The following is a 9,120-nucleotide window of genomic DNA, read 5'->3' as shown; positions in this document are numbered from 1 at the left end:
GACCCCCTCCCTGCATGAGCCTCAGCCCCCTCCCCTCCTCTGACCCCCTCCCTGAATGCGCCTCTTGCAGGGTCCCCTTCCCCGGCACCCATGCGCCGGGCCCAGAGCTCCCTCTGCCTGCGGGACGAGACCTTGGCAGGTGGGCAGCGGCGGAAACTCAGCTCAAGGTTCCCGGTGGGGCGAAGCTCTGAGTCATTCAGCCCTGGGGACACCCCCAGGCAACGGTTCCGACAGCGTCGTCCAGGCCCCCTGGGGGCACCCATCTCCCAGGGCAAAGGTGAGGGAGAAGAGTCACTGCCCCAGCCAGCCCCTGGTTCTCTGTGGACCCACCAGCTCCTTGGGGGAGGCAGCTTCCTTCTTGTCCCCGTATCTCCTGCAAGCCTGTCCACTTCCGCACTGGCCCGGGATGAAGTGGTTGCCTTGTGCCTCACAGGACCCAGTGTGGGATGGGGGAGCTCCGTGGAGACCCTCCCGGAGCACGAAGGGTGAGTGGGGCCTGCTCGGGGCTCTTTGTCTGCCCGGGGCCCCTCCTCTGACCCCTCCTCTGACCCCCTCCCTGCATAAATTAATGCCCTGGACAGATGGCATTAATCCATTCTCTCATTTGACAACGATGCTTTATCAAGCACCAGGTGACATGCTAGCAGGAGACACAGCAGGGAAGGTTCTGGTGTGAGGAGGCAGATAGCAAACAATTTGCCTAAAAATAATTATTATCTACAACAGCCCTGTCCACTAGAAATATGGTGTGAACCACACGATAACTTTAAGTTTTCCAGTAGCCTCATCAGAAAAAGTGAAAAGAGACAGTATAATGAATTTTAATAACATTTAACTCAACGTGCCTATGTGGTCACCATTTCAGCATGTAGCCGGCATAAAAATCATGAATGAGCTATTTATTAGACATGATTTTTTCTTTCTTTCTTTCTTTTTTTTTTTTTGATGGAGTTTCTCTCTTATTGCCCAGGCTGGAGTGCAATGGCACGATCTTGGCTGACTGCAACCTTGGCCTCTTGGGTTCAAGCGATTCTCCTGCCTCAGCCTCCCGAGTAGCTGGGATTTCAGGCATGTGCCACAGTGCCTGGCTAATTTTGTATTTTTAGTAGAGACTGGGTTTCTCCGTGTTGGTCAGGCTGGTCTCGAACTCCTGACTTCAGATGATCCACCTGCCTCAGCCTCCCAAACTGCTGGGATAACAGGCGTGAGCCACCATGCCTGACCAGACATGATTTTTTCATATAAGTCTTTGGCACTTTAGGAGGCCGAGGCAGGCAGATCACTTGAGGCCAGAAGTTTGAGACTGGCCTGGCCAACGTGGTGGAATCCCCTGTCTACTAAAAATACAGAAAGTAGCCAGACATGGTGTCTCAGGCCTATAATCACACCTATTTGGGGGGCTGAAGCAGGAGAATCGCTTGAACCCGGGAGGCGAGGTTGCAATGCTCTGAGATTGTGCCACTGCACTCCAGCCTCGGTGACAGAGTGAGACTGTCTCAAAAACAAAAGCCAAAAAAGCATAGTAGGTCTTAGCAGAACGTCACAGGCCAGCCCCATCTCACCTGCTCAGCTCCGCCCAGGGCAGCTCAGCCCTAGACTCCGACAGACCATCAGGAGGCGCTAATGCTCTGGGAAGAAAGGAGAGCGGGGGAGGAGTCTGGAGCTCTGGTCAGGCTGGCTGGAGTTTTAGTAGCTAGGGTGCTGGGGTGGGCCTCGGAGAGGAGGGGAAGTTGGAGCAAAGACTCGGGAGGAGGGGGGAGAGTTTGTCGTGTGAACGTACCTGAGAACAGCATTCTGGGGAGCGGGAACCGTGGAGGGAAGGCCTGGCGTGTTTGAGGACTGGTGGGCGTGGTGCAGGTGGAAGGGGGAGGTATTGGCGGGTGGGGGGTTGGGCAGAGGATTCGAAGGCCTGTGGGCCTCCTGGGACGCTGGGAGTCCTCCTGAGGGAGGTGGGTCTGAGCTGAGCCTTTCCCTCTAGGCCCTGAGGTACAGGAACCGGAGAAACGTCCTCTCGCCCCATCCCTCAGCCAGTGACACCGTGAGGACAGGGGGTTTGGGAGCACAGCCCTCTCCCCGCTGGAGTGTCAGCGGGGGCCCCAGGCAGCCCAAGAGCTCAGGGAGCCAGGGCCCCCTCGGGGAGTCCTGGAACAAGGAGGCCTGGGCCCGGCGATGGAGCTGGGACGAGTGTGTGGACAGGAGGGACGGCTGGCCCCCACGAGCCACCCCAGGCTGGGGTTCTGGCTCTTCCAGGCAGTTCCCGCTGAGGCGGTGGTCTCTGGGGGATCCCCCAGCTGAAGGAGGCTGGCAGGAGTCAGCAAGAGAGCCCCCGGCCCGGGCCAGGCGGGGAGCTGAGTCCCAGTGCCGGGGGACTGTGGCCTGGGCGGACCTTGAGCCTTAGCTGGGACTTGAGGGGCATGAGAATAAAGCTGAACTGCAGCTACCTGAGTCTTGCTCTGTCTGCTGGCCGCATCGGGTTCCTTGGGGACACATGCAGCCCCAGTCCTCCGGCTGGCAGGGATGTGTGGCCAGAGGACCCCTGCCTCGATGGGGCAGCACAGGGCTTTCTTCAGCGGCTTGGCCAGTCTGCCGGCCAAAGCCCGGACATCCTGGTGACATGGAGAGGACATGGCATCCTGGGTGGCCAGCAGGGACTGGGGTCGAAAATCTGGGCTCAGGGGTGTGGCCCACCCCCACCCTCTCCCAGGGCACCCTCTTCTCTCCATCCATATCTTCCTCCTCCCCATCACCCCTCCTTCCTTGAGGTTGAGCCCCTCCCCAGGGAGTTCACGGTCCAGTGGGGCATCACTTAATGCCAGGGGCTGCCACGAGGGGTAGGAGGGACGCTGGCTCTCTGATCAGGGCTTCTAGCACGGTGCCTGGGAAGGGGGGCAATTAGGTTGGGGTGCAGGATGTGAGTCAGGGTACCTGGGGCCGGCTAGGGAGGGTGGGGCTGCCCAGGGCTGAGATGAGGCAGCCTGAACTTGGGGAGTGCAGAGCTGGGCGGGGTGGCCCGTCCAGCCTCCCCGGTGTGACCTGCAGCAGCCTGAGTCCCTCCTCCTCTCAGCCAAGGCTTCACAGGACAGGGGTGTGGGGTGGGCCCCCTGGCCTCCAGCTGGCAGAGGAGCTGAGAGCCCCTCCCCACCGGCTTCAGGGGGTGGGTTCTCATGGTTATGTCACTGTGCTAGGTGGCCTGTCGGTGGTCAGGAAGGGGAAGGCAGGAAGAAGAGGGAGCAGAGGCTCAGGAGGACCAGTCAGCAGGGGCCCTGGGCCTCACGGGGAGGGGCAGCCCCGTGTGGTGCTGTTAGCCCTTCTTGAGGCCTACTCAGGTCTCTAAGCTGGGTACTGCACCGAGCTAGGAGACCACAGGGGAGGACACACGAGATGCAGGTGGCGCATAGTGGGAGCTGCACAGTGGCTGGAGCTGCTGTGCTTCTGCAGGCCCCATCTACAGAGAACTGGTCAGAAGCTGGCCACCCCTCCTGCCCATGGGGTCTCAGGCTTGGCTCCAGCCCCCCACTCGGTGACAAGGCTCCTCCTTGTAAAGGCCAGTCTGCTGGGGAGAGGGACCTGACTGGCCACCCCTGGGACGATGGAGTGGGGCGGGCCCCACTGCCTGAGAGCGGAGTGACTTCCCCTCTCAGTCTGCCCAGCACCAGGGCCGAGGCCACAGGAGTGAGAGGTGCCCCGGGGGGAGAGAAGTGAGGGGGAGAGGTGTGAGGGGGAGAGGTGTGAGGGGGAGAGGTGTGAGGGGGAGAGGTTCGGCCTGAGCCTGCCAAGGGGACTATGTCTGCCTTTCCCTGCTGGCTGTGGTCGAAAGCATGAGGTCACACATGGGGCTGCTGGGCTGTGATTTTTATTTAGTCCTTCGCTTCCCGGGTGTTGCGAGAATTGGACAGAAGACGCCTGGTTGCCCTCAGGGCTGGCGCTGGTGGAAGGAGAGTTCTTTTTTTTTTTCTTCTTTTTTTTTTTAGAGACGGGGTTTCACCATGTTGGTCAGGCTCGTCTTGAACTCCTAACCTTGTGATCCGCCCGCCTCGGCCTCCCAAAGTGCTGGGATTACAGGCATGAGCCACCGTGCCGGGCCTGGAAGGAGAGTTCTATAGACACCTGTGGGAGCACCCCGCGCCCCTACCTTGGGGCACAGGCTCCTGGTGTCCTCCGGCCACTAGCTGCAGCAGGCATTCCCGGGCAGACCCCTAGCTTGGGGACAAACGCCCCAGAGGCTCCAGGTTCCCCACGGGCCCGGGGCTGGTTCCCACGGGGTGTTTTCAGTTCCCCGGAGAGTCGAGTAAGGTCCCGGAGCGCACGATCCTGAGGCCTGTGGGGGATTGGGGGGCTCGGGAGACAGGGCCGCCCCAGCCAGCCGCCCACCCGCAGACCGGCGCTGTCACGTTCCAGCCGCCTGACTCAGGCCGCGCAGGGCGGGGAGCCGGGAGGCGGCGCCGGCGCCCGCCTCGGCCCCGGAGGCGGCACCAGGAAGCGCCCGCCCCGGCCGGAGCCGCCATGTAACCGGCGCCGCCCGGAGCCCGAGCCGCGCGGGCCCCAGCGACCCGCCCGCCATGGGGGACGAGGACGAGGATGAGGGCTGCGCCGTGGAGCTGCGGATCACAGAAGGTGGGTGTGGGGCCTGACCGAGGCTGCCTGGAGTGGGTCGGGCCGGGTCATGGACCGGCTGGGCTCATTCGCCCCCTGTGCCCGCAGCCAACCTGACCGGGCACGAGGAGAAGGTGAGCGTGGAGAACTTCGAGCTGCTCAAGGTGCTGGGCACGGGAGGTGAGGACCCCCATCCACGGGCAGGCGTCCCAGGCCTGGTGCCCCGGACCTCCTGCCTGCTCACTCCTGGGCCTGGGCCAGGGCCAGGCCACTGGTCAGGCCCCCCACCCTTTCCCGGCACAGCCTGCCTTGCCTGCCCCGCCCTGCCTTGCCAGGCTTTGCATGCCCACTTCCAGGGCACTCCACGTTGACATCGCTCCTCCCTGCAAGGTCCTGTGCGTGCGTGCCCCCCGGATTTGCCGACACCGTGGGGAGGGGGCCTGCACCCGTCCCAAGTGATTTGCATAGCTCCTCCCTTTCGGCCAATATGAGCGCCCCCTCCCACATTTGGCAAACGCTCCAGCGCTGGTTTGCACATCCCGTCCCCAGCCAGGTGCACACCTCTGTCTCCCTCATGTGCACCTTTTCACATCCATCTGGTCGCTGGCGGGTTTGCACATGCCCCGCCCCCACGCCTCGCTGCAGGCCCCCTGGAGTTGCTGCTCCCCACCAGCTTTGCACATCACTTCCCTGGTTTTGCTGGGCACCTTCCCGGGCTGTGCACACCCTCTCCTTAGAAGTCTCGGCCAGCTTTTTGCACACCTGCCTCTCGCCCCAGCTCCTTTGCCTAATTTTGCACACCCTCCTGGGTTGGTATCGCCCCCATCCCCAAGCCTGCACCGCTCTCTTGCTCACCGCCTACCCTCCGCCCACTTGCTGCTCCCACAGCCTACGGCAAGGTGTTCCTGGTGCGGAAGGCGGGCGGGCACGACGCGGGGAAGCTGTACGCCATGAAGGTGCTGCGCAAGGCGGCGCTGGTGCAGCGCGCCAAGACGCAGGAGCACACGCGCACCGAGCGCTCCGTGCTGGAGCTGGTGCGCCAGGCGCCCTTCCTGGTCACGCTGCACTACGCTTTCCAGACGGATGCCAAGCTGCACCTCATCCTGGGTGAGCGCACGCCACGTCCCTACGCGGGTGGAGTGGCTGGGGGCAGGCGAGGCCACCTGATGGGGCTGCATCCTGACTTCCACTGCACCTCCCAGACTATGTGAGCGGCGGGGAGATGTTCACCCACCTCTACCAGCGCCAGTACTTCAAGGAGGCTGAGGTGCGCGTGTACGGGGGTGAGATCGTGCTGGCTCTGGAACACCTGCACAAGGTGGGTGACGACCTGGCCACAGGCTGTTGCCATGGGAACTGGGTCTGGGCCTTCCGAGAAGCCTGCGTGCTGGGCAGCCTCAGGCTTCCCCCTGGGGTTCCTGGGGGCCAAGTGGTGAGTGGGGTGGGAACTGGAGCTGCTTCCCCAGGACCCCTTGCAAGAAGCCTCAGTGTGGCCTGGCGGGGGTCCCCTCCCCTGGCACCTCCTTGAAGGGGCTTTCCTCTTTCAGGGAACTTGGGCTGTGTTCACAGAACTTCCTCAAATGGAAACCTCACGCCCTGGCTCCCAGGGCCTCCTGGAAATGGGGCTCTTCACACAGACTTTCCTCTCTTTGGGACCTTAGGGCCTGTCCCACGGGTCCCTCTTTCCTTGCTTGATATCTTAAATGGCCTTTCTTATTCAGTGGCTCTGCCCTGAAGACCCCTCTACAGGCAGATGATCTTCTCTGGGGGGGTCTCCTTATCCTGAGCAGGCCCAGGAGCTGCAGGGGCTAGGGAGGGTTTGGGGGAGGAAGCCTCAGCGCCCCTCTTGCTCCTACCAGCTGGGCATCATTTACCGAGACCTGAAACTGGAGAATGTGCTGCTGGACTCTGAGGGCCACATTGTCCTCACGGACTTCGGGCTGAGCAAGGAGTTCCTGACGGAGGAGGTGAGTGGAGCCTGGCTCTGCCTGTGGCGCCCCATCCAACGCTTCTTCCTGCCTCTTCCTGCTCTGGGCCTGCATTCTGGGGGTGCAGAAGCGAGTAACTTCGGGACGTTTCCACGGCTCAGCTCCAACCTCACAAGCTGAGCAAGTCCTACTCTGGGCCTTGTGGGGCGTGGGGGCACAGCAGAGGCTTTGACATCCAAATGGGACCTTTTGCCCTCCCAGAAAGAGCGGACCTTCTCCTTCTGTGGCACCATAGAATACATGGCCCCCGAAATCATCCGAAGCAAGGCGGGGCATGGCAAGGTAGGTTGGCAGGGAAGTGGAGCTGGGGGAGGAGGAAAGGGGGTGAGGCAGGGGAGACGCAGGCCCTCACCCCGGCTCCCTGCGGCAGGCTGTGGACTGGTGGAGCCTGGGCATCTTGCTCTTTGAGCTGCTGACGGGGGCCTCTCCCTTCACACTGGAGGGCGAGAGGAACACACAGGCTGAAGTGTCTCGGTGAGTAGGGCTGGACGTGCAGGGTGCCAGGGGGCTGCAGGGCCTGGTTGGGCAGGGCTGTGGGGGGGGGCTCGCTGCCCCTGACGCCCCCCCAATCCCCTCAGACGGATCCTGAAGTGCTCCCCTCCCTTCCCCCCTCGGATCGGGCCTGTGGCGCAGGACCTGCTGCAGCGGCTACTTTGCAAGGATCCCAAGAAGCGACTGGGCGCGGGGCCCCAGGGGGCACAGGAAGTCCAGAACCACCCCTTCTTCCAGGTGAGGTGCCTGGCTCGGGCCCCACACCTCCTGGTGCATGCCCAGGCGGGGCTGCTGCTCCAGGTGGAGGTTGTGCCTGGTCAGTTTCACTCGATTTGGAAATCCCCGCAGAGAAAGAAAGCAAGTCCGGTTTCTCTTCGCATCCATCCCCACTGAAACTTGGCAGATGCGTTCCTGAAAGAAAACATTCTAGCTTCATTGGCTTTTGTGGCTGTCAGGGACTTGAGAGTGGATTGGTCGGTCCTGTCATTGGACAGACTCAGAGAAGGCAGGTGACCTGCCCCAGATGGCACAGTAAATGGTGCTGAGCTGGGAACAGGCCTTGGCTCTAGATAGATCTCCTGTTGGCCCAAATCAGTACTAAAACCCACACTTATGGCTCTCAGCACCCGCCCAGGCATTTTGTTCTTTGTCCCTGTCCCTGTCCAGTCTGTGTGCCTGTCATTCAGGTGGACAGTGGATCGGCACACATGGGTGTCTGCTCGCTTGTTAGGAGCACATGCACGTTAGAGTGCAGGGCAGAGTGAATCTGGCCTCGTGAGACTGCACTGGCAGGTGCTTGGCCTGGCCAGTGTCATCACCCAGCAGGGCCTTGTGACAGCGAATGCCTACTGTGTGTCAGCCCTTTGCGGACATGAGTTCATATCACCCTCACAACTACCTGATTCTTATTTTTTAGACAGAGTTTCACTCTGTCTCCTGGGCTGGAGCACAGTGGCTTGGTCTCAGCTCACTGAAACCTCCACCTCACGGGTTCAAGCAATTCTCCTGCCTCAGCCTCCCGAGTAGCTGGGATTACAGATACGCACCACCACTCCTGGCTAATTTTTGCATTTTTAGTAGTGTTAGGGTTTCATCATGTTGACCAGGCTGGTCTCAAACTCCTGGCCTTAAGTGATCTGCCTGCTTGGTTTTCCAAAGTGCTGGGATTACAGATGTGAGCCACTGCGCAGGGCCTCCTTCTGCCTGTTTTTGGACAGCTTCTTTGGTGATAGCAGTGTGGAGGGCCTTGGTGGTAGAACTGGGGCCTTCCAGCCTTAGTCAGTCATCTTGGCTGCAAGTGACAAAAAGTCCATATCAAAATGGTGATATCTGTTGGAGTAAAGTTTGGTGCCAGCAACAGAGATCAGAATGAACAGTGATCTAAACAAGATACAGTTTTCCTTATTTTTCTTCTCACATAAAAGAAATCCAGATTAGCAGACCAGGGCTGGAGTGCCATGTTGTCTTCAGGAATCCAAGCTGTTCTTTCTTTCTTTTTGTTTTTTAACTTTTTAAAATTCTTAGCATATAGCTTCTATCCCCAGGGTTGCTTCATGGTCCAAAGTGGCTGCTGGAGCTCTTGCCATCTAGGCTGTCTCCCAGTCAGGGAGCAGGAAGAAGGAGAAGGGGCAAAAAAGCCACTTGCCAACTAGCAACCTCCCTCTTGAGGATCTTTTCCTGGAGTCCTACCTAACAATCTTTGCTGATGTGTTTCGGTCACCCCTAACTGCAAACAAGTTTGTAAAATATTCTTTTAATTGTGTATATTGGGTCCTGGAATAAAACTGGGGCTACGGTTCTAAGGAGGACAGGGAGAATGGATATTGAACAGGCAATCAACAGGTACTGCCACGTTAGCTTAAACAGAAAAGGGCACATTTTGGTTCCCATAAGTGAAAAGGCCACGGGAAAGTGGTCTGACTTAAGGCAAGACCACATCCAGGTGCTGAAACTAAGTCTTTTGTTTCTGCTTTTCTGCATGGGGACTTCGTCTAACCCTGAGAGGGTCCCCAGCAGTTCCAGAGCACATCCTCCTAGATTTCAGTCC

The 9,120-nt window shown here is 59.9% G+C and overlaps 2 protein-coding genes across 3 annotated transcripts in view; both read left to right on the top strand.

Annotated features, from left to right (window-relative positions):
* Positions 1 to 2,445, top strand: part of CCDC88B (coiled-coil domain containing 88B) — a 17,228-nt gene extending 14,783 nt beyond the window's left edge. The window contains exons 25-28 of the mRNA XM_017537248.2: positions 71 to 277; positions 434 to 485; positions 648 to 664; positions 1,979 to 2,445. Of these exons, the coding sequence (XP_017392737.1) occupies positions 71 to 277; positions 434 to 485; positions 648 to 664; positions 1,979 to 2,034 (332 nt within the window). The 3' untranslated portion in view covers positions 2,035 to 2,445. The remainder of the gene's footprint in view (positions 1 to 70; positions 278 to 433; positions 486 to 647; positions 665 to 1,978) is intronic.
* Positions 2,446 to 4,336: 1,891 nt separating this feature from the next.
* Positions 4,337 to 9,120, top strand: part of RPS6KA4 (ribosomal protein S6 kinase A4) — a 12,950-nt gene continuing 8,166 nt past the window's right edge. The window contains exons 1-8 of one of the 2 annotated variants that reach the window (XM_017537249.2): positions 4,337 to 4,614; positions 4,702 to 4,773; positions 5,482 to 5,700; positions 5,796 to 5,911; positions 6,453 to 6,560; positions 6,783 to 6,863; positions 6,952 to 7,055; positions 7,160 to 7,310. In XM_017537249.2, the coding sequence (XP_017392738.1) occupies positions 4,560 to 4,614; positions 4,702 to 4,773; positions 5,482 to 5,700; positions 5,796 to 5,911; positions 6,453 to 6,560; positions 6,783 to 6,863; positions 6,952 to 7,055; positions 7,160 to 7,310 (906 nt within the window). In that variant the 5' untranslated portion in view covers positions 4,337 to 4,559. The remainder of the gene's footprint in view (positions 4,615 to 4,701; positions 4,774 to 5,481; positions 5,701 to 5,795; positions 5,912 to 6,452; positions 6,561 to 6,782; positions 6,864 to 6,951; positions 7,056 to 7,159; positions 7,311 to 9,120) is intronic. The other variant, XM_017537250.2, reaches the window with a different exon arrangement.

Source organism: Cebus imitator, unplaced genomic scaffold (genome assembly GCF_001604975.1).
Source record: "Cebus imitator isolate Cc_AM_T3 unplaced genomic scaffold, Cebus_imitator-1.0 Scaffold102, whole genome shotgun sequence".
In the NCBI taxonomy this organism is placed as follows: Eukaryota; Metazoa; Chordata; class Mammalia; order Primates; family Cebidae; genus Cebus; species Cebus imitator.
The sequence above is the reverse complement of the archived record's forward strand: the minus strand, read 5'-3'. Positions and strand labels throughout refer to the sequence as shown.